Below are 25,981 nucleotides of genomic sequence, written 5' to 3'. Positions count from 1 at the left end.
AGCATTGAGTGAAATTGGGGGGGTGCACTTACTTCAGCCTACGGTATGTAGATTGTTTTAAATCAGTATTTTATGACCAGATCACCAAGTTTTGGAACAAAGCTGCTTATGTGTCTACAGATAATTGGAGAACACAGAGGATGAGGAAAAACGGATACCAGCTTCTAATTTTCCACTGATGTAAAGTTCTAGTGTCCGGGATAATCAGATTATCTCTATGAGAGCCAAGGTCTGGATGCTAAGATCTAGGAACATTCATCTGTCATTAGACCTCTCATCAACGACCCCAAAGGACCAAAATGCCAGTTTGCAGAAGAACACTTAAAGGAGCACTTCACCCATTTCAACATTAATCTTTATTGAAAGTGGGTCATATATGTAGTCGAAATGTAAAATAAATTTTGAATTTGGTGCCCTCTTGACCGAGAAAAGACAGAAAATAACTTTAGGGCGCATTTGTGTGTAAGACCACAACTCCCAGAATGCACCACGTTGCACAGCTCCGCAAGCCACTCCCACTAATCCAGAACAGCGCAAAGTCGCAAACATCAGAGAAATCACTTTTCCGTCTACTCTACGGGGCTAACGTTAGCTGCCAACAGAGTTAGAAATTCATTTCACACAAAATGTATAGTTAGTTGGCTGTGGCGAGCAGGACGAGGGACGTGAGAGCGGCGCGAGGCCGGTGGCGTGAGTGATAATGAACGACAGCTGTGAGACGCACTGGTCTCTCTCGCGTCTCTCACCGAGGAGCGGACGCATAAAACGAGGAGCGACGACAGGGCAGATCGAGAGAGGAACAGGCCTGATTTTATGGTGTGTTTTGTTTCTGTTGTGTGTGGCCAGCAGTGCGGGGCTGCTGGCTTATACTTTTGTTTTGTATTTGTTTATTTTACTATTAAAATGTTTAAATGTTCGCCGATTCCCGTCTCATTCTTCCCACAACAACGAACCCCGTTACATTGGCAAACTCATTAGCGAATTAGCAGCTACTCCTCGTTTGTATTTCTTTCTATATGGTGAATTATTGCATGATACCTGGAATCTGCATATGCGGTGCGACACTAGGATGGTTCACATCACAACACAAACGTCCGTGTGCACAAAACTCCATGTCCGTGTCTGCCTCTGACATTTCTTCTAGAAGGAATTGGCATTTTAGAGATTCTTTGCAGCAGACATACTCTAGCTCGGTGTCCATAGGCGCACAGTTACAGCACGAGCACCACCAATTCGCTACAGCGCGAGCAAGCCCGGGCTTCTCGTCTGCGCCGGGCTGGTCTCCTGTGGCGGCCGCTGCCGCAGCCGACGCCGCCGCCTCTTGTTCCTCCATCAGCCTCAGCTGCTCTTCGCTATATTGTGGCTCGTATAAATAGCCACGAACATCAGTTTCGAGCAAAAGATTTTCAAAATCCTCGTCTTCCATATCGTGTGTCGTAAATTCAGGCATTATGGTAAATCTAACTCCTTGAGCGCTTGTTAGCTTAGCTTGCTGTCTTCCAAGCAAGATGGCGGATTAATAGTTTAGTTTCTTCAGGTTTAGTCCCACCCACTGATCTGTAATAGGCCGGTGGGGTGAGTGGGTCCCACGCCCTTGAATAATAATGAGCTAAAGGCTGTAGTTTTCTTAATATGCAATGAAATTTATCTTCCGTCCTATCGTGACGCAAAATGACGATATTTACGTCACGATAGGACGGAAGTAAAACACTTAATTCCTTTTTTCTCCCATCTCAGAAAAAAAACAAGCAAAATTCCACCATCATTATAATATATGACAGGGTTTCTAACAATACAAACCTTAATGCAAATGGGTGAAGTGACCCTTTAAGGAGGAGAGAAACAGAGAAACAGTGTGCTATTGCTCAAGAGTCATCCAGCGGTCACTCCACTCATAATTGCAGCGGACTGTAAAAACAATCTGCACTCTGTCTGATGTCAACTACCAAAGAAAATGTTTATTTTCCAAACTTGTGGCTTTTTAAATCATGTCATCCACAAAGGACACCCGCAAAGATAAAAAAAAAAAAACAACAGTATGAATTTCACTTCCAACCTCACACATACTAGGAGATTGAGTGCAGTACGAATGAAAGAGTTTATTTTATAGGTGTCTGGTCTTCCAGTTAAAAAAACATGAACAGACAGGACTTGGCACACAACTGTGGTGGATCCAAACACAATACATCTTTAACAGCAGATTGATCAATAGGGCTATCATTCTAACAATGCTGAATGCCAGGGAACATGGTCCCCATAGCACACAGATCACCCTGTCAGCTGAGTGACTGCACAGCATCACATGGCCACCTGGTAGACGCTTCTGTTTAGAGTGCTACAGAGATACACATTCAACACAATCTGACATAAATAATACAATTACACACAAACAAAGTCAAAGTCTAGGGTTAAACCAGAAAAAAAAAACATTACTGTGCTTGGATTCAAACCTGGGGCCGGATTCATAAACATATGGGATTTTTTTCTCAATTTAATTAATAATGAGTCTGTAAGAAAGAAAGTACAATACTTAATTAAAACTCTCTATACTCAGCCGGACTGAGTGGCAAAACATCCTACAGCATGACTGGCTTTAGTAGAAGAAACTGCAAAAACTGGAGTAAAACAAACGATCATTTGATTAAATTAAAGGCAGTTTGACTCGACATTTTGCTCGCAAGTTGCGCTTTAGGCTTAAGTCGAATCCGTATGTTTGTTTGGCCGGAAGCTAGTTATTTTACTTTATAAAGGTTTAAATATGAATATTTTTCTTACAAGAAGAATGAAAGAAGAATGTCATATACACCTAGGATGACTTGAGGGTGAGTAAATCATGGGTAAATCATTTCATTTTTGGGTGAACTATCCCTTTAAGAATATTTCATGAATCTTGTCCCTGGTCTAAAACTGTAGTGAGTAAAATTAACATAAGTTGTTATGAAATAACCAGGGAGTTCTGAAAAATTCATTGCACATGCCCCAAAAATAACTGGATGACAGAGTTGAATATTTCAGAGATATTACGCCATTTCTCGGGCTACTCTTGCAAATGAGCTGCGCACTGATTGAAGCCTATCAGAGCTCTATTAGAAATGAAAAAATGAGGAACCGAGGGGAAGCATGTTGATCTCCGGAGAGAAGCCACTGATTTGATACATATACCCTGCTTTTCAGCCTGGAATCTGTAGTGAGGAGGAGACCTAATTAGAGAGGAGACAGCTGACGTTAACACAAAAAAAGCACAGTAGTAGTATTTTTAATTAAATGTCTGCTTAGCAAAATGAGGGCATGTGATTGGGTGGATTGTCTGTTTAGGGATTTGATGTTGCGGAAATATGAATTGATGTGATTGTTGCATTAAGAGGAAAGCACATGTATTAACTCAAGTGCTGTGCTCATTATATTCTTTTTCATATTCTTTCTGAGCTCTCTCTCTCTCTCCACTAAGGTTAAAGCGCTGTCAGGGAATTGTCCCTGGTAAAGATGTGAACAGGGAGATGAGATATATGGTGAGTATGCCATCAGAACACTCCAGAGACTCACCACGACCTCATCTAGCGCAAGTCATCAATTCATCCAAATGGAAGCTCTTTTGCACAGTCAGAAAGGAATACCATGCTTTGTCACTATTTTAAAACAGCACATATTTGTGTTCACTCATCACTATTTTTAGACTTGTATCAATGCACAGTTTACATAATATTTCATATTTTATGTATCCTTCTTGGAAACATGGCAAGAGCATACAGTTCAACTGTTTTGGATTGTTTAAAGGTGCACTGTGTATTTTTTGTTAGCGACATCTAGTGGTGAGGTTACGAATTGCAACCAACAGAAGTTACGGTGGCCGACAGGAAGAAATGTCATCGTCTGAGACAGCAGAGAGTAGCTAGTTAAGCAATGAGGTTTCTTTACAAAGATAAATGAAGAAATTAGGTTTACTTAATTATTCAATAAAACTATATGTTATTGCGAATATTATTGTTACTTGTTCATCATTGTGTCAGTGTTTTATTTGCTGACTTTGGCTAGCTTCTTTGCACGAAGAACAACATAGTGACGAAACACATTTGTCCGTTCAGGGCTACCGTAGAAACATGTCGGCGCAAAATGTAAGGGGACCCGCGGTTATGTAGATAGAAATGGCTCGTTCTAAGGTAATAAAAACATAACGGTTCATTAAGTAAGGTCTTTATACACCACTGAAAACATAGTTATGTATATGATATTGCATTTCTGTCAACAGTTCCTCCTAAATATTACACAATGCACCTTTAACGGAATAGTTCAGCCAAATATTATAATTCTGTCATTACTCACCTTCATGTCGTTCCACACCTGTATGACTATCTTTTCTCTGTGGAACGCAACAAAATATCCCTTTAAATTCTGTCCTTCAAACAATAATGCACGGCTTGAATATAGCACACAAGTTTTATGGACAACACTAACCTATGGGGATTTGTTTTGTGGCATTTTTCAAACTTTTCCACTTTCCATATGTGCAAAAAAAAAAAAACCTGGACAATTCCCTAAATATCTCACTTTGTGTTTTACAGCAATAAAACAAAACACAAAGTACAGATACTGAACACCATGAATATGAGTTTAATGAACCAATGAGGTTTGTTCTTGTGTCTCTTCAGAAGACTTTAATTAAACCACTCGATTCATATGGATTACATTTATGATCCCTTAATGAATACACATTCAATAGAGGGACAGAAATCTGTCAGATTTCATGAAAAATATCTTCATTTGCAATTTGAAGATGAAGGATAGAGAATGAGTGGGGAGTTTGGAAAGACATGAAGGTGAGTAAATGAAGACAGATTTTCATTTTGAGGTGAACTATCCCTTCAACAAAACATTCATTTGTTATTTGTATAAAAACATTTTTATAAACTCCATTAACTAATGAAGCAGTCAGCTCAGTGCAGTTCTACATACTCATAGTATCACAAGAAAACACACTGAACTGAGGAAATATATAAAAGGTCAGTGAAAAGAAAAGCATTATCTAAATTAAGAACAGAAAAGGTAGCAGCTTAGTCATATTTGCCTCTCCCTCAATAAACTGTATTAAAATACCCCCCTTACTCCACTAAACCATCAAAAGGCAACACACAACCCCAGCAGACCAGCCTCCTCCATTAGCTAGTGCAGTATCATGTTGCAATAGCCCTTAGCTAACCACAGGACCATTAGCCTCTATCCGTCTATCTTATCCCTGTCATTCCTGATGCTGCTTACCACTTCAAGGACCAGATGTCTGCTTTATCATTCAATTAAACCAATATATACACTGTCCATGCCATCTGAGGACAAAACTAACAGCAAAAGCGGATTTTGTCAAACATACTACTTACCTTTTTAAAATAGGGAGCCAATCATCATGAGGAAAAATAAATAAACAAAATAAAAAAATTATAATATAAGACTTGCCTTTTGTTTATCAAACTAATCCATTTATGTGTGTTCCAATCCAGGTTTTTTTTATCCTATACACACATTCAGTCCTACTCACAAACTAAAAATGTTTTTACAGTGTGAGATATCTTGCCTGTAGGGTACTAGATTCACCACCAGATTTTAGGATTCCTACACTAATCATGAGAATGAGTCTTGTGCTGCAACCATACGGATGTCTTTAATCACCACACATGCAGATTCCTGTCAGAGGGGTTTTCCTTAATATTGCTCTTCCAGAACCATCAGACGCCTTTAACAACAGGATTTCAAAGTAATGGCAGGAAACGAGACAAGCCACCATAAGGACCAGTTTCCTCTCCTTTTCAACATCTCAATCAAACATAATCCACATTAGCATTTCGGACACATTCTAAAGATATTTTATTCATATTTCCTTGCTTTCAGACACACTCACAGTCTCTCTCCGTGATGGATAGCAGACCACCCGCAGATTTTATATATCCTCCAGAACCGCTAGGCTAAATTCAACACTAATAGCTTCATAGGACACTGTGATTAATCATGATATTTTTGGTCTTGGTGAGAGGAAGGAAAGACACTAGGTAATTAAAAAACCAGACATAAAGATTATTCATGCTGGTGTATGGAAAGTGAACCAGAGCCCCCTAGATCAGAAATGAAGTGAGCATAATTCACTACTTAACTGGCAGCACCAACTCTCAACACCCTACAAAAAGAAACATGATAATGCTCAAAGACACATCCACAGATGGAGCCATCCTTTCATTAAACTATACTTACAGTAATAAAATAAATGCTAAATTGTTGCAAAGATGTTGATATATCATTGATACGTCATTGACTCACTGGGGGCATTTAAAAGGAGACTGAAGCTCTGAACTATTTTGATTGATACAAAAATTAACTATCATGAAAACTTAGTGAGAAAGACAAGCTTTACTAAAAATATTCAGGGCTTAAGCCCTGGAAGCCCATCCCTAATGTCACCCATAGGTTGAGGCACTGAACCAAGTACATGAGAAGTTTTGAGTATTTTCTGCTTTATTTTCAGAGATCAGTTCAAGAAACAAAAATGATTGAACTATACAACCGTTCTCGGATCTGCTGTGCCATTATTTCCAAGAGCTACCACTTTGTTTCCCATCAGTCTTTAGTTGTGGTATCATCGATTTCAGATTTACCCGCCACTAAACATCTTATTTAAAAAAGCAAACTAGTCATACAGATGTCACTCAGATGGACTCTTCCTGTCTAAGCAAACATTTCTTGGTCGAAATAAGAAGTGGACCGGACTTTAACTGCGAATTAATTATATCTTTGTGGCACAGTGTTCAGACCAAAGTTCCTTTCAAGGAATGTCTGTTCACTCGACGGCCATTCTAATGGCAGCTGCAGTGATACAATGACTTTGATACAATGATTTTATTTAGTATTCCGCCATGTTGCGCGTTGCAGTTTCTCCCATTCATAAGTAATAGGAGTGAACCATCTTTGTCTTTGTTTAGACTCAGTTGTGTGTAGCCTAGGTGGCAGGAGTCTATTGATCGTGAATAACTGCAGCAGTGTAGTGCTACTTCTGAGAGCAGGTTCAAAGAAGGTCAGCATCACCAGACATCAGAGACAATTGTACAGCATGGTGCTTCATTTGACATTCAGCCGATGATTCGAGAAAAGCAGCACAGATACTAGAAGGCTAGAAGGCTAGCAGCTTATTTATGACTGTTCATTGTCTTAAAATACTAAATGGTTTAAGGGACACAATAACTAAGATGTAACTTAATAACTTAATTCTAGATGTTTCAGTTGGTCACATAAATATAACTCAGGCTATTAACTCTCCCTAATTTTAAGCATTTGGACATAGTACCCATCTAGTACCCCCCTAACAGGTTCAGTGTTATTTTAAAAAGAAGCCAATGAAATGAGAGCACTATCTATTATTTTGCTGTTTTGACTTTTTTGGCTCATCTCTGCAACCGTTCTCGGATCTGCTTTATTTGAATGAGCTACCACTTTGTTACCCATCAGTCTGTTAATGTGGCATCATCAATGTCAGATTTATCTGACACTAAACATCTCAAAAAAAAAAACTTTCAGATGTCACTCACATAGTCTCTACCTGTCTGGAGACATTAAGTTAGACATTAACTGGCTTTAACAAACTGTTTTCTGTCCTTTGTTGACATATTTCCTTTTTAAAAAGGTTTCCAAGAAGATAAAATCTGTACATTTTCAAATTTTTGCAAACGTTTGGGGCTGGTAAGATTTTTTTTTTTTTAAATGTATTATTATGTTTTTGAAAGAAGTCTCATGCACACCCAGGCTGCATTTATTTGAACAAAAATGCAGTCAAAACATTAATTTTGTGAAATACTATTAAACTTTTTTTTAACTTTAATATATTATAAAATGTAATTCATTGGTAAAGCTGAATTCAGCAGTCATTACTCCAGTCTTCAGTGTCACATGATCCTTCAGAAATCATTCTATTATGCTGATTCAGTGCTCAAGAAACATATGTAACTATTTCTTAATATTTTTGTGGAAACCATGCTAAAAAAAATTCAGGTTTCTTTGATGACGTAAAATAACGTAATTATGTAAAATTTAAATATTTTGTTACATTATTAATGTAACAAACCGTTTTGATCAATTAGTTAAATAAAAGTATTACTTTATTTAATCTTACTGACCCCAAACTTTTGAATGGTAGTGTATCTACATGATCTACAATGATCATCCATCTCTCTCTTTCACGAGGGAAGTCCAGAATTTATGTCAGTAATCACGCAAAAAGCTACAGGTACGAGAGTATTAAACTCACATTGTAAAGGATATCCACCCATCCTTCCATAGTGATGCACTGAAAGACGGTGAGCACAGCAAACAGGATGTTGTCAAAGTTTGTTATGCCAAAGTTTGGGCCGGTCCAGTATTCCCTACATTCAGTGTCGTTTCCACACGTCCGGGCTGGTTCTTCTAACCCACATGGAAAATCAGCCGCCTGTTCCCCTGATTGAACAACATTACTGTCAGCAGTAAACTATCTCAGCATTCTTTACAGCAACTTAATTGTGTATGAGTGATTATAAACACAATAAACTGATACCACAAGCTCCATTAGCATGCTAAAGCTCACATACCGTTATCGATTCTGAAGCAGGTGCGGTGGAACTTGCCCATGTAGAAGTCTAGACCAATGATGGCAAACATGAGAATAGCAAAGAAGAGCAGAAGGCCAATCTGAAGCAGAGGAACCATCGCTTTCATGATGGACTTCAGAACCACTTGGAGACCTTATCACACACAGAGGAAATACTGTAAGTACTGCAAGTTATATACAGAAAAACCTGTCTAAAAACAGCTAAATGCAAAGACAAGCAAGATGTGCAACAGTGTATGAATAACAATTTCTCAATTTATCTTTTTATCTAAAAAAGAAAAAAAGAAGAGGAAATCAAAAGCTTGCGGTGCATTTTATTTGTAATATGACTTACTTGGAATTCCAGACACCAGTTTGAGCGGCCGCAAGACTCTCACTGCCCTGAGTGTTCGCAAGTCAAAGTCTGGCCCCACTATGGTCAGAATCCTGTTGAGAAAACACCAATAATACAGTTTATGGCAATATACAGCCTATGCAATGGGGTTTCAAGCATTTTAATACCAAGGACCCCCAAATATAATTATCCACTTGTGATGAAAACCCTCTGTACAATACAAGGGCAGCAATAATTTTTCATTTTTAAAGATCTACTTATATAATAATGTGATAATATACAACATTTTGCTTCTAAAATGAAATATTTGGGTTTTATAATATCAATTTACTAAAGGAAGAGGAAAAAATGTATATTAGCTAGAAAATATTTATATTTATTTATTCATATTCACATATTTATTTACATAAATTATATAATATTTATATAATATAAATGATATAATATTATGTAATATTCACAAAGTTTGTAATTAATGTAAAATATTTTTAAATGTAATAAATATTATGCAAATAAATAAAGTAAATATTTAACATTTACTTTATTTAAAATAAATAGCCATAATCAACAGAACCAGATAACTGAAGACCTTTTCAGACGTGCTACACAGTCCTGAGTGACCATCTTTGGAATCATGATAGATCACTCCTAAGAGTGTCCTGTACATGTATATTTCACAGAGACATTTTAAAATGTATTTCCCCCATGTTGACCTGCCTTCCCTGATGGCAGTTCACAGCTGAATTGTGGGAAAAATCCTCCCCATTCTCTAGGGTACAGCCACACAATCACAGTATTCCTGTCTGATTCTCTCACACACAGCGTCTATGACTAGTGAGAACTCTGACCATTCTCCTTTCTCAGGCTTTCACATGGTGAAAAGGAGAGGCAAAGACCGTCTGCATTAATATATTAATAGCATTCACTCTATCCTCAGTTCCCTTTCATTCTCTCATATCTTAGAATATCTGCTATGAGTTTTTAGTCTAAAAAAACACCATACGGAAAAGCCTGACCTCACTGAGAGGGACAGCCCAACAAATTAAGGCCCAAAGCACAGCTTGAATTCACAGCTGGTATGGGGACACAGTGACAGTTAACTAAATGGGTCTGGATGATGCCGAGGGCAGATGGATGTTTGCTTGAAGACAGGAGGAAAGATGGTGTGGTAACTAATACTTGCAGTCAATGGCTTCAGATATAAAGAGAGAAAACTCTGCTCAGTGTATAACCTCATTTGCACTGTTCAAGATTTTTTTTTTTTTTGTCTCCTCAGGGGAAGAAAATATGAAAAGAAAAGACAGGCTTATTGGAATAGTTCACACAAAAATGAAAAATCTTTCATCATCCTCATGTTGTTTTCCAAAATATGTTCAGGCTTCTCTTTACCGTACAATGAAATCAAACAGTGATCAGGCGCTGTCAAGTTTCATAATGACACTATAAATCCATCCAATATGTTCTGTGAGCTACACTATAGTTCAAAATGTTGGGATTGTTACTATTTTGTTTTTAAGAATCTCTTATGCTTACCGAAGTGGCATTTATTTTGATCAGAAATAAAGTAGAAACAGTAACATTGGGAAATATTATTACAATTAAGATAAACTTTTTTTCTATTTTAATATATATTTTAATTTGTAATTTATTTCTGTGATAGAAAAGCTGCATTTTCAATAGCCATTACTCAAGTATTTAGTGTCATTCATTTTTCAGTAATCTATCAATAATAGGAAACAGTGACATTTTTGTGGAAACAGTAAAAAATTTTCAAGATTCTTTTGATGAAAGTTTAATCAGGACAGCATTTATTGGAAATAGATTTTTTTGTAACAATATACAAGTATTTTCTGTCCGTTTTGATAAATTTAATTCAAATAAAAGTATGAATAAAAAAAGCCTAACCACAAACTTTTGAATAGTAGTGTATTTTGATAAATTATGTGAGGAACAGATGAAAGTCTGTTTCTCTATATTCAAAGTTTCTTGGCGCGTTGAGTGCCAAGACAAGCGCTAAATAAATGTAATGAATTATTATTATTATTATAATTAGTTATGAAACATGCAAAAATCAATAGCATTTGGCACTTTTACGCAACGTATGTAAACATGAATGATTGAATGAAATATAAATGTGAATACGTATTAGTGAATAACAAAGAGATAGTCCAACTAAAAATTCTGTCATTAAACCTACCAATTCTAAACATACATGAAACTCTTTCTTCTGTTGAACATAAAGGAAGATATTATAAAGAATGTTGGTATAAACAGTTGCTGGTCCCCATTGACTTCCATAGTACAGAAAAAATTACTATGCAAATCAGTGGGGGCCAGAAACTATTTGGTTAACAACATTCTTCAAAATATCTTCCTTTATATTCTTTATGTTCAACAGAAGAAAGAACTTCATGTAGGTTTAGAGCAACTTGAGGGTGAGGAAATAATGTATTTTTTCCTTTTTGGGTGAACTATCCCATATCCCAATTTTGACTTTTAAAGATTATGAATATGCCACCAAACCGTATGGAATACTTACACTCACCTAAAGGATTATTAGGAACACCTGTTCGATTTCTCATTAATGCAATTATCTAATCAACCAATCACATGGCAGTTGCTTCAATGCATTTAGGGGTGTGGTCCTGGTCAAGACAATCTCCTGAAATCCAAACTGAATGTCAGAATGGGAAAGAAAGGTGATTTAAGCAATTTTGAGCGTGGCATGGTTGTTGGTGCCAGACGAAATGTGAGTATTTCACAATCTGCTCAATTACTGGGATTTTCACGCACAACCATTTCTAGGGTTTACAAAGAATGGTGTGAAAAGGGAAAAACATCCAGTATGCGGCACTCCTGAGGGCGAAAATGCCTTGTTGATGCTAGAAGTCAGAGGAGAATGGGCCGACTGATTCAAGCTGATAGAAGAGCAACTTTGACTGAAATAACCACTCGTTACAACCGAGGTATGCAGCAAAGCATTTGTGAAGCCACAACACGCACAACCTTGAGGCGGATGGGCTACAACAGCAGAAGACCCCACCGGGTACCACTCATCTCCACTACAAATAGGAAAAAGAGGCTACAATTTGCAAGAGCTCACCAAAATTGGACAGTTGAAGACTGGAAAAATGTTGCCTGGTCTGATGAGTCTCGATTTCTGTTGAGACATTCAGATGGTAGAGTCAGAATTTGGCGTAAACAGAATGAGAACATGGATCCATCATGCCTGGTTACCACTGTGCAGGCTGGTGGTGGTGGTGTAATGGTGTGGGGGGTGTTTTCTTGGCACACTTTAGGCCCCTTAGTGCCAATTGGGCATCGTTTAAATGCCACGGCCTACCTGAGCATTGTTTCTGACCATGTCCATCCCTTTATGGCCACCATGTACCCATCCTCTGATGGCTACTTTCAGCAGGATAATGCACCATGTCACAAAACCGCGAATCATTTCAAATTGGTTTCTTGAACATGACAATGAGTTCACTGTACTAAAATGGCCCCCACAGTCACCAGATCTCAACCCAATAGAGCATCTTTGGGATGTGGTGGAACGGGAGCTTCGTGCCCTGGATATGCATCCCACAAATCTCCATCAACTGCAAGATGCTATATCCTATCAATATGGGCCAACATTTCTAAAGAATGCTTTCAGCACCTTGTTGAATCAATGCCACGTAGAATTAAGGCAGTTCTGAAGGCGAAAGGGGGTCAAACACAGTATTAGTATGGTGTTCCTAATAATCCTTTAGGTGAGTGTATATGGTGCTTTTTTTGTCATTGTCAGTACTTGACAGTCCTTGGATAGTGTTCACTACATGCTTTTGTTGTATTGGGAAATTGTCCAATACATCTACTTTTGTGTTCCACCAAAGAAAGTAAGTAATATGAGAACTAGATTGGAGTACTAACTTTTGACTGTTCAACAGACTACAGTTAACTCCCACATACAGTATCAGATCAAACCACAAAGCAGAAAGATGCACATCTGCTCTCACATCTTCGAGTGTCTTTTTTCTTCTTCTCAGCCAAGAAGTCTGACTTAACACAGTAGTGAAAAATGCTGGCTTTTATATACAGCATAGTATCAATTCGCCTCAATTCTGATGATTTACTAGCTGTCTCACTGAGGCCATGAACGAACCTGAGGGTGGCTCAACCTGTATCAACAACGCTCTAGACATCCACCAGGGAAATCCAACACTCAGGCAAACACAGTCCTTTGAAAAAATAATACTGTGCTAAAGTAAAGCACTGCACGCTGCCCTTTAAGAGCTCTGGGAGTGTAGAACATGCTAGAACTTGCTTAGCTGCTTGAATAAAAGACTCAGTATTTATTTACTAATTAGGTCACAAGCAAACATTGCCTAATTTCAGATTGTTTGCCAGGTCATTTTGTATAAAATCTGAATTATAGTTATAAATCAGAATATTTAGTTATAAACCATAAATAACAGTTGAGTCTTGAGTTATTCCCTAAAATATGAGCATACAAAATGTTGACTGTATTATCTGTTCCATGTGTCTGTATTAAGACACTCTGAGAGAAGAATAGCTTGCACCGTTTGTCTTTGGCCTCATTTGCGTTTTTAAAAAGTTTATTATTTTCGTAATTTTTCAGCTAGAAATCTCTAAGAACTAGCCGTGTCTGTCAGACCTTGTTGCTCGAATCTTGAGCAAGGTCAAATCATTATAAGAGCTGCACCCAAAACACATTAAAGATTCATACACTGCCTTTAGGGCACTGTTCAATCTTCAGAAGATCTGTGAGGCTAATGCACTAATTATAGGCCGAAGGACGTCACCTACTACGTACTATTTTAAAGTTAGTGCTGTATCTCCATTACTTCAGTGGATTTTACATGGTCAGACACTCTGCCCCACATTAGGCAGTGTGCAGACAGAGAGCCACAAACAGAGAAGCTGTGCAAATACAAGAGAATTAAACAAACACCCTCTCAATGTACTAAAGGTAAACAACATATAATAAACATTTGACAAGACATACATCTGAACATTTACAGCTGTTTCTTCAACTATGGGCACCTTTGGACTGTGAGACCTCCCTAACAGACTTCCAATTGCTTCATTTGTCTAACAATCTTCAATTAGTGTAATATACATGCATGCAATGTATAATTCAGCCACATTTCTGAATGTTATGAATATTTCAACCACAGCGTAATCTCCATCACATCACAAATTGTGTGGCTTATGTGAGCTTAATAGCGTTCTGTAATGGAAGTGACGCTGGTTCTTGCTTTGGCTAATTTCTGATAGCATGTTTTGTATTCTTAATGCACACAAATTATTTTACCTTGATTTTTCTTGTTTTCCTTACATATTTTTAAAGTTTGAAATAAAATTAGCACTATTAATTCTCCTTACACAACTATCACATACAACCTTACGTACATCTCAAGTCAGCAACATAAAAACACACACGCCCTTGCTGGGAGATTAGCTACTTAATGGAGCTGAAGAGATCTGCAGTTATACTCCAGCGCTCATGGCACAGCAGGAAGACTCAACCGTAAAAAAAAAAACAAGCGATGGAGGCGGGATTCTTCCAACAGTCTTCATGCCAACAGGACAACTGGAAGACAACCGAATGATGTCTTCTATGCTTCTTTTGTCTTAGCTGACCGTGCCAACATCATCCCAGGCAGCATCTCCAGCTTATACAATAGGCAGCTTGTATACAAAAAATTAGCTGATGAAAGTCAATCTGTCAGTAGCACAGCTAAGATGCCATTCATTATTCTAAGACTGATCTTTGACCCGCAGGTTATTACTCCCGCCAATAGAAGCCTGTGATGCGGCTTCTCTTTGTTTGTAAAATTAGGGAAAGCGCTGTCAATAGAGAGAGAAGATCTGACAGAACAAGACTTACAGACAGTTACCGCAAATTATCAAATAATATCAAAAGCCGAAAAAATGCAAGAGTTGCATATTTTGCAATTGATCTAATGCATTTGACTGCACGGTTTTAGAAAATTGGCGTGCATGCTTTATAATTCACCAGGCTTCATAAAGGAATAAATAATGCATTTGCTCAGTGCTACTTCACCGCAATCAGCGTAAACAGATGAAATCTAGTATCTGCTATAGAGGTGAGAGATAATTTTACAATTTTGTGACAATTTTTGAGAGCAGTACAGAACAAACAGTATCTGTTTTTCATTGAGCTGTTGTACAAAGTCTGTAGCTGGGATGTATTATTGCTTTCTCACACAAATTATGAGTTCATTTGAGGGAGACAGGGCACGGAAAAACAATGCTTATGAAGAATACTTATGAAGAAATTATTATAAAGATGGAAATGTACAATGAAATGACTGTAATAATAGAAAAAGAGTTTTCATTTGTTGAATGCTGATCTGAGAGGTATTTGTTCATGCCACTGAAAGTCTCTCTGTAATGCAATATGAAATCTGTCTAATTCTCCGTGGTCGGACGGAGATGCAAGCAGACCTCTCAGCATCACAACAATAATAAAAACATATGGCACATCTGTAAATGGATTCCATAACCCCTCGGTAATGACCCTTCAGAACCCGCTGCGCAGATGAGCTATCAATTCCCCTGCGAGGCAGATTAGATAAGGAAGAGATCACTGGAATCATTATGAACTGGTGGCAGAGGAATTCTGTTGCATTCTTAAAGGGACAGTTCACCCAAAAATATCACAAAGTTAATTGTGACAAACGCTGCACTTTATGCGAGAAAACCTTACACTGTCTGACTAGAGCCAGCGGTACGGGAAAAAACACTGAAAAAAAGTTGTCCGACGCTCAAAAACTTGGTGTTGATGTGTCCCTGTCTTATTAGTGGAACAGCGCTAAATGCTTATTCTCAGCTCAGGCATGTACACAGAAGTGCTAGCTGTGTATTTTTCATTTTACCAGTTAGCCAAACAGTTCATTAAACATTTTGGCTATATTATTCTGGGCTGGCAAAGGGCACTCTTACTCTGTAATTGTAGAGCACGGCTCACAGCGGAGCAGATTTGAATATAGCTGCGTCTTCCCGGTCCTTTTCTTCTCCTCATCCAAATCCAGAGACATGAATGAAACATGCATGACAGACAGAGGCAAACCATGAAGCATCACAAATGCAAACTTATCCTGGAGCTAACATGCGCTTTCTAGACAGGAGGGAGTGACTGCATTGCATTTGTATTCCAAAAGGCATCTGTGTTTCTTCTTTTCCTGTAATTACTACTTGATCACAAGGTCTAGCAGCTGCTTTAAGCCTCAGTAGAAGCCATACGATTCATTCTTTTAAAACTGGCCACACTCTAGATTAAATAAGTGTTGTTTTAGAAGCTGTATTGACCTATCAGGGGAGAGAGTGAAGGGCTTTTCCAGCCACTGAGCAAGAAGGAAACACACACTGGAGACCAGTCTCATCACCATAGAGACAAAGGTCTCCACTGCTCTCATTAGAACACTATGACAGACAGAGCGAGAGAAAGAAAGGAAAGAAAGAAAGAGAAACAGAGATGAGTTTTGGGAGCTGGGGACAAAAGAAACAAAAGGCAAGACAATTTGAAACATGAGGGAGTTTGCACTGGCGTTCTTCCATCTTATGTACAAACTGCATGCTCAAAAGATGAGCAACCAGTCTCATTTAACACGTCACTATATCAAGACACCACTGACAGCCTTACAAATCATATAAAGCAGAAGGACTTTCAAACTTTCAAAGAAATTCATCTGACAATACATGGATAAAACTGTACTCCTGGACACTAAATTACAGTACGCAACTGCAACAGTTATTGTCAGTCACCTAATATGACTTTCCGAGCTGCATGCCAAAAGTGCACATATTTAGTACTTACATTTGTTCATTTGGTAAATGCTTTTTCAAAACAACTTGCAATGTGTTCAAGCCTATAAAGTCGTGTGTCCACGACTGGCGTATGTTTTCAATTGTTTTCAATGTGGCTGAACTGTTTTTTCACGCTGAAGCGCTGAGAGTTCAGCGTTTTTACTGGTTGCCGAGAGTTGAAGAATGTTCAACTTTGGGTAAAACGCAGCGCTCATCACTGTCACTTTTTACCCAGCCGTCCAATCACAGTGGAGGAGGGGCGGGACAAATACCACACCGACCAACTGTCACAACATTCTTTCTGTACAATGACATTAACCAGCAGAGCTCGAACAAAATGGATGAAAAATACATTTTTAGTATGAAACAAATTATCTGCGAAATCTGTTACAAGTAAACTGTGCTGCGGATATTCTGTATCATAGCAACGAAACGTCTCAACTGAAAAAACGCTGCGCTGCCAAAACGCTCTCAAGCGCCCAAAGCTAGGCGTTTTCAGCAGAGCGTCTAGCGTTTTCAGCTGGCTAAAAACGCTTTTGGTCCACCAAGGCGTCCACCACGGCCTAAGGCTTTTTAAGGGAATCAAAACATGAACACGGCATTGCCAGCACTAGGCTGTAAAAGATTGTGCGCCATTCAGAATTACATTTTTATTCAATTCTGGAATTTGAAGTGAGGTAATGAACAGGAAACAGAATTGCCATTTGAATTAGAATATAAAGAAAGTAGAATAATTTTTAACAAGAAAAACTGGAAAGTTTGAAAAGAGGATGGATGGATGGATGGATGGATGGATGGATGGATGGATGGATGGATGGATGGATGGATGGATGGATGGATGGATGGATGGATGGATGGATGGATGGATGGATGGATGGATGGATGGATGGATGGATGGATGGATGGATGGATGGATGGATGGATGGATGGATGGATGGATGGATGGATGGATGGATGGATGGATGGATGGATGGATGGATGGATGGATGGATGGATGGATGGATGGATGGATGGATGGATGGATGGATGGATGGATGGATGGATGGATGGATGGATGGATGGATGGATGGATGGATGGATGGATGGATGGATGGATGGATGGATGGATGGATGGATGGATGGATGGATGGATGGATGGATGGATGGATGGATGGATGGATGGATGGATGGATGGATGGATGGATGGATGGATGGATGGATGGATGGATGGATGGATGGATGGATGGATGGATGGATGGATGGATGGATGGATGGATGGATGGATGGATGGATGGATGGATGGATGGATGGATGGATGGACCTGGTGTACCACGAAAATTAAATATTAAGAAGAACTTATGAGAGCAAATAGGTCACAGGACCCCAGTAGCCATATCAAAAAGATGAATCAATCAAAGAGCTCAGTGCTCTTGTAGCTTAGTAGGCCATATAAATATTAGATATGGTGAGTGCAAAAATAATTCAGAAAAACTCTCTGAACAGTGTCGATGAAGGCTTCCTTATCTTCACGAACAAATTAAACCGCGGAGGGAAAACTCATTTAACCTAGAGGCCACGGTCAGATTATTCTAAAAAAGTACAAAATGGAAGCCCTTAAAATAAAAATCACTGAAATCTAACAAGCGACTAAAAGGCAATAATTTGTGAGCTCTGCATAATGTGAGTGCATACAAGCTCTTTAGACAATAACCACAGATCAATGCTTTATGTGGAGATAATGCGAGGAGTGCCAGACACAATGCATCATGTGTCTCTTGTTACGGATAACAGCTTTTCTCTGTGAGCACCACTCAGCTCAACACATCTCTAATCATGACTTCAGGTCATCTTATCATTAAGGAGTGATTGAGCATTTAACACTTATTCACTGGATGATCTGTTGAGAAGCCACATAATTTGTCCCCTTTGGAGGTCTTTGATCTGTCATTTTAAAATGCAGGTCCCTTCAGCGGTGTACCGAAGCTTACAAGATTATTCTGTGGTGATAACAATAGAAAAAAAAAGACTTTAAGCATCAGAATAAAAACAAAAAAATAAAAAATACAGTATTCAAACATTAAAATACAAATTCAGACCAAGATGGATAGAAAGATGCGGCGACCCCATTTTCTTTAATATACCAATTCTATATTATACTATGCATATTAAAATATAAATATTAATTAGTAATACTTAAATGAAAGAATTTGACTAATATTTTATTTATATAAAGAAAAGGATTATAATAAATATACTGAGTATATGATAATATAAATTACATAAAAAATTATTTTATAAAAAATACATTTCAGTTTGAAAACTCAATTAAATATTTTAGCTTTATACTCTATACTAATATTTTTACTTTAGCTTTGGCCCAACGCTGAATATGTGCAATTGCCAGACACGTATTGCACAAAGCCCGAAATCTCCCAACTCTTTCTGTCAACCAGAGAAATGGATGCCCAGGGAAAACATGCTACTAACAAAATAAGGTAATCGATGCAGACTGCACTCGCTGTCAGTTCTTATATTCAGTGACTAATGAGTATCTCTCTCTCTCTCAACACGGCCAGCTAATAGCATTGTCTGAGCATGGGAACGTGTGGAGCGAGTGAGACAAGCGAAAGAAACAGACACTTTTGCGAAATGGATGATAAGAGGGAAAGTAAATGAATCGGGGAAGATGAAAGAAAGAAGGGACTGTGGGGAAAAGGAGAAGTATTCCAGGAGGCAAAAGAGAGGAGATAGAGTGATGTAAGATTGGGAGAGAAGTAAGCAAGAGGTCCCCAGAGAAAAGGAGAGATCCCGAGGGCATTATGGGATGCTATCAGGGGACAAACATCCGCCCTTGTCACCCACCCAATTAAGTACTATAGGATTCACACTTCAATCAATTTTTATTTGTTTGTTTGGCGATCTGCTTAAAATACCCACAGCAATAACACTGACATCTGGCTACTGGACGTGCATGGCATGCTGAATAATGCATCCGCAGGGACCACGTCATCAGCGTCCACAGTCTTCAACATTTACACAGCTTGATGTGTGTATAGATGTGTTTAGCGAACAGAGGCACTGAGGTTTGTGATGAAAGGTGACACGCTGTCGCTGCAGAGGTACTCCACCCAGCAGGGTTTCCTCACACACCTGTCCGAATGTCACAGCATTTCATAACAAAACTCTGCCTGACCCCAGTAGCCGTCGCATCATCCCCACGGGTCTCCAGGGAAGAGCGAATAAGCCTCATCTATAGTTCATGATGTGTACAGGAAGTGTACAGTGACTTTCATACACATTTGAGGTTATCAGAGACTATTTGATAACCATCCACATACACTGCTGTTCAAAAGTTTGGGGTCAGTAAGTGCTTTTATTCAGCAAGGACGCATTAAATTGATCGAACGTAACAATAAAGACATTTATAATGTTACAAAAGTTTTCTGTTTCACATAAATGCTGTTCTTTTGAACTTTTTATATTAATGAATACCGAAAAAAGTATCATGGTTTTCATGCAAAAATATTAAGCAGCAAAAATGTTTTCAACATTGCTAATAATAAAATTTGTTTCTTGAGAAGAACATATTAAAATTATTTCTGAAGGATCATGTGACGCTGAAGACTGGAGTAGAGACTGATGAAATTCAGCTTTGCTATTACAGGAATAAATTATATGTTAAAATATATTGAAAAGAAAACATTTAATTTAAATTGTAATAATATAACTGTTTTTACTGTATTTTAGATCAAATAAATGCAGTCCTGGTTAGAATAAGAGACTTATTTTAAAAATAAAAATAAACTTTTGAATTGTAATTTATTAATATATACATTTTGCATGAAAATAATCTCATGTGCATTAAATAGAACATACATACCCTAAATAGTTTATTCAACAGAAGATGTACACAAACTACAATGGAAACACATTTCCTGAATAAATTCCTAGATGTGCATCCAAAAATAGTCAAGTGACTTAATTTGCTGTAAGACAAGAAACCATGAGACTTCGGTTTCATTGCACCAATTTCCCCAGTTTTTGTTCTCCTAAACACATGGGATGGAATCGCAGATTTATTCTGAATAGATTTAGCCAAATATTCAGATCTTCCACTGAAATTAAATATGCAGCTCAGAACAGAAACAATTTCAGCTCTAACTTAAATCACTTGGTGCTGGAAACTTGTCACAATGTGTCTGGTTAGGACATGGTGTTACACTGAAATATGATGCCCTGCGTACTGAGCAGGTAATAAATCATAACTTCTAATAAAAGCCATTTTCATGATGGCTATCTGTGCTTGTAGGAGGGATTCTAATGACCAATAAAAAAGGAAAAAGGCCGTCAATTGTTGATCCTGCTTTCTCTAAAATGAAATTTTCACAGCCAGGCCATCCATCCTAAAACTAAAGAGAATATGATTCATAGCTCTTTACTGATTTTTATATCAGTGTATTTGCTTGTTTCGCTATAAAGAAGAGCTTAGTCACAAAGGTCATATGACTCTAATGGCTCTATCTTAAGCAAACAGCAGTCCTGTTACTACATCCCTGTGTGTAAACAGACAATGCCCCTATTAGAGACCCATGTGACTCGGGAGAGAATGTGATGAAATAGACCTCATGAAATAGACAAATTATAGCCTGTTCAAAGAGACTGTAGAGGCCCGACCCGAGCGGACAGGCTCTGAAATATTGTTTGCGTTTCTTTATGAGACAGAGCCGCTTTCAAATATTTGACTGGGTCATTCGCTGCTCACTGTTTAGAATTAAAATGACAGCTGATATCTCCAACCGCTCCCCCAAATCAACAGATTCTACAGCGATATCAGAATAAATGCAGCAGTAGAATAGAGTCTGGAAGTTCATTTTACATGCACACACACATACTGTTACACAAGAGCAAACAGACACAGTGAGGTGACCCGAGGACAACTGAATAGAGAAGAGACTACAGAAATAATTCTTCCCTGGCTTTATGTCTCAGGTCACAGAGTTATGTAAAGAGGTCAAGAATAATTAGTGGGTCTTCTCTTCATCATTAACACAAAATATTCCCTTCCTGCAACAACAGCTCAATATACAGCACGATAACAATCATAAAGATCCATGAAATCACTTCTTTCCTGGGTTAATGCATTTCCTTTTATAAAAGGGAAGTTAGGCTATATCTGTTAAATGTCTATTTTGTCAACTTTTAGAAGGATGCTAATTTATGTCTTCAAAGCTAATAGATAAGGAAGCATGAAACCCAAGTTTTGATTTCATGGAGTCTTATTGAAATAATTAACAAAAATCAGATCTGCATTAAAAATCTGTACAGAAATATGAGGTGGTAATGTGCTTCAGACACATTAAGCCTTGTCTCCCAAATGAATTCCATGTCTCAACCTATAATTTCCTGTCGCTTTTCACTGTTCGTCAATAAAAATAGGCAAAAGCTCCAAAAAATAAATATTTCATTTCATTTTCATTTCTCTAAACCAACAGACATCTTAACAAATGCAAATTCCATTTAATAGAGTATTTCCTAAATCTTACGGGTTCAATCTTTACATAAATAGGAGCATTTACTGTAGGCTTAAGTAATTATACTCCGACTTTTTATACTCATAACATTCATGAGTGCTCCGAACACTCTGACTTTTTGGGACTTTAGCCTATTCACCTTATCCCCCAGAGTTAGATAAGTCCATACATACCTTTTTCATCTCCGTGCGTGCTATAAGTCTGTTTGACGCACCCACCGCTAGCCTAGCTTAGCACAAAGACTGGATGTAAATGGTTGCAGCTAGCATACTAATCCAAATAAGTGACAAAATAACGCAAACATTTTCCTATTTACATGTTGTGATTTGTATAGTCACAGAGTGTACAAAAAACAAAGTCACATGAGAGACAGACATATTTTAACCGTATAAATACTGGGAACTATAGTCTCTGAAGGCGAAGCACTGCTACTTGGGCGGAGTGATAACCGCAGCACCTGAGACGCGCCGTGGTGAGGAGCAGAGAGCGCGTCTCATGTGCTGCGGTTATCACTGTGCGGTTAAACAGCGTGATCTTTCCCCCAAACAAGTTCAGTGCAAACTCCACCCCGCAGCCAATTCTAAAGATTCCATTGGCATGTCAATCACAGTGCTGATTGCCTACACAATGCCACAGCAAACACTAACCCCTAACCCTACACCCTAACTATAAACAATGAAATTAGCTGCGGGGTGGGATTTGCGCTGAACTGGTTTGGGATTTTAAAAAAAAGAAATCACGCTCTAAAACATGATATATTTTTGTCATTATTGACTTTCGAAAAAAACCAAAACAGGCTAAAAGTGATCTATACTTGTTCAGATGTTCTGAAATACCGTACAGACCATAAATCTTGATAAACAGAAAAATAATCATTTCTTTATGGAAAGTGCCTTAGTGGCAGGTTTTCTTAAAGTAAACAAAAACCCATGCTTAGCCATTCCTACAAGAGAAAAAACTGCATGTGCTCCTGCGAATGAGGAGTTAGCTGTGAAAATAACAAAGGGAAACCTGCCTGAGATGCTAGTAGCAGTGCAGATGCTTAGGAGAGAGTGAGAGAGAAAGAGCTCTGCTAATTGGTCGGTATTCAATCTAAACCCCTCCCTGCAAACGTAACACCATGCTCTCACTCAAAAAACACCGACACTTGTCAGACTGAAGCCCCCCACAGTGTCTCAGTGATGTGCCTCAACAGGAGGTAGCGACAGAACGACTATAAGCCTCTTCAACTGCTCTCAGCTGAAACCTCAAAGGTTTTTCACAGCAAACCCCTCCGAACAAAACATTGTGTTGTGCACAGCTGCTGAATCACACCATTAAAGATGTATTTATTGATATCTTTTTTCACAAAGGACTGAATGGACATAAACTGAAGCTGCCGTATCTACTGCGGATATTTGATATTTAAAAAATAAAATTCTGTCATCGTTTATTCAACCTTCTGCAGAGAATTCAAGATGTTTTGTAAATTTTTTATTGACTATATGCAAGTCAATGGGCTCCAATGTTGTGTTTATGTTCCTTAGAAGAAAGTCAGTCATTTAAAATGTTAATTTATTAATTATGATTTTGAATATTTACTATATAAAAGTTTCTTAGCATAATAGTATGTTGCGGTATCAAAAATTATGGAGCCCCACACATGACACGCAGGAAAAAATAATGTATATCATGGCCACAAATTAACAATTCATTTCCATGACTTCCTAATATTTCAGCACATTTTACTAACGTAATTTGTATGCTCTGTTATGCTTTGTTTTGGTATCGTTGCTATGTGTTCTGTTGCTGTTTTGCCTGTGTTCCCTTTGCTAGTCTGTCCCCTTGGTTTTTGATTGCGTTCTCACGTGTTCCTTACATTACGTTAAAGCTGCAGTCCGTATTTTTTCCTCTTTGTCGACCATCTCTGTTCGAAATCTGCAATTGCAGTCATTCGCGGAATTATCAACTTTACGTGAGTTGTAGTTCGACACGGCACAGCGCGGATGAACACATTGAGGAGAGTGTGCAATCCACCAGTAGCACTGGGATTAAAAACATTATTACAAGCTTACCGTTTTGAATCGAGCTACAGCAAGCAGATAGCGTTGAACACTGGCTGGTTATGTATTTTCTCAAATATGTATTTTGGATCATTTTTAACCCAAAAAAAGCTACGGACTGCAGCTTTAAGTTATGTTAATTATCCCTGTATGTATTTAAGCCCTGAGTTTCCTTCATTCTAATGTCCGGTATCGTCAGTATTAACTATTCCGGTATCATCTCCTGTGTTTTTCAGTTGTGGATTTAATAAGGACTGTTTTGTTCCTTACTCCTTTGTCGTACACTTCTCTACAACCCACCATGACAGAATACCGGACCGAGAATAGATTGTTAGCTGCGTTTTTTTCTTTTCCCCCTTACAATGGATTTACCTGTGGTTCAGTTGTTCTGCCTCAAGCAGAAGAACCATTCACTGGAGGACCACACAAGGGACTTTTTAGATGTGGTGTGCCTAACCCACCATCCGGTCCAGGGCACGCCTCCAAGTGAAAAGTCCTTGGGGGAATTTCGCCGCACATGTGGAGTGGGTGCTGGTGAATAAGGCCGATCCCATTCACCATCTGCTCCGCTGAGGATGACATCACCAGCCCCAGAGGCCAGCCAGCCACCGCCCACACACTGCACGGACATGATGTACAAAGCCCACCGTAGACGGAGAGCCTGAGTCAGGCACGATGCCCGAGCGCCAGAGAAGAGGACTGAGCCAACCCTTGCCCAGGAGCCCGATCCCCACAGAGAGTCTGGCAATGTGTGTGAGCCGGCAACACTGTGCGTCGTCGTGGGACAGCTCGTGGAGTACGAGGGCATGGAAGGAACTCTTCGCTGAGGGTGAGCTGCAGCTGGCCTCTACTAATTTTTGTTATGATTTGGAAGAGGATGTTTCCCTGATTATCCCGTCCCCGCTGGTTCCACCCACCTCCAAGTCTTCTGGGTCTTCACAGTTTCCACCCATCTCCAAGTCTCGTGTTTCTCCAGAGATCCCTCCCTCTCCTGCCTCTTCTTCCAAAGCCAGCCAGCCCCTTGGCCCCGCCTCCGCTGGTTTACGTGAGCTCCTCCCTGGTATAATACGTCTGGCTCCGCCTTACCTCCGGCTCCACCTCGGCCCTCAGTCACACCAGCTCCACCTCAGTCCTCTGGCACCCTGGCTCCACCTCGGACGCTCATCACTGCGGCTCAGCCTCCAGGACCATCGATGTTGCCCAGCCTCATCAGCTCTCCATCTGCACCCTGGCTCCATCGTCCATCATTCCATCGTCAGCCCAGTCTCCACCATGGCTCCTCCCTCCCTCAACTCTGCCGTGGGCCATTATCCTGGCTGCTCTCTGGGTCCCTGCCAGGCTACTCCTGCTCATGGATCATCCCACCATCATCGCCCTGGTCTCTCCATCTGTCATCTCTCCTGTATCGTTTTCCCTGTGTTCTCTTCCTGTTTTACCTGTGTTCCCTTTGCTAGTTTCTCTCCTTGTTTTTTTATTGAGTTCTCACAAGTTCCTAGTTATGTTAATTATGCCTATATGTATGTAAGCCCTGAGTTTCCTTCGTTCTAATGTCTGGTATCGTCAGTATTAACGTCAGTGCTTATGTGGTTGCGTTTATATTACTCCATCGATCTCCTGCGTTTTTAAGTTGTGGATTTAATAG

General features: G+C 39.0%; 1 protein-coding gene across 10 annotated transcripts in view; it reads right to left on the bottom strand.

Annotated features, from left to right (window-relative positions):
• The window catches only part of cacna1ba (calcium channel, voltage-dependent, N type, alpha 1B subunit, a), a 116,686-nt gene that overhangs the window by 81,535 nt on the left and 9,170 nt on the right, over window positions 1-25,981 (bottom strand). For all 10 annotated transcript variants that reach the window (XM_056257362.1, XM_056257361.1, XM_056257364.1 and 7 more), the window contains exons 3-5: window positions 8,952-9,043; window positions 8,598-8,750; window positions 8,279-8,466 (exon numbers count right to left, since the gene is read on the bottom strand). In XM_056257362.1, coding sequence (XP_056113337.1) covers window positions 8,279-8,466; window positions 8,598-8,750; window positions 8,952-9,043 — 433 coding nt within the window. The remainder of the gene's footprint in view (window positions 1-8,278; window positions 8,467-8,597; window positions 8,751-8,951; window positions 9,044-25,981) is intronic.

The sequence above is a fragment of the Rhinichthys klamathensis genome, unplaced genomic scaffold, assembly GCF_029890125.1.
Source record: "Rhinichthys klamathensis goyatoka isolate OS25496 unplaced genomic scaffold, OSU_Roscu_1.1 h1tg000137l_1, whole genome shotgun sequence".
NCBI lineage: Eukaryota > Metazoa > Chordata > Actinopteri > Cypriniformes > Leuciscidae > Rhinichthys > Rhinichthys klamathensis.
This window is presented reverse-complemented; position numbering and strand designations above follow the sequence as displayed.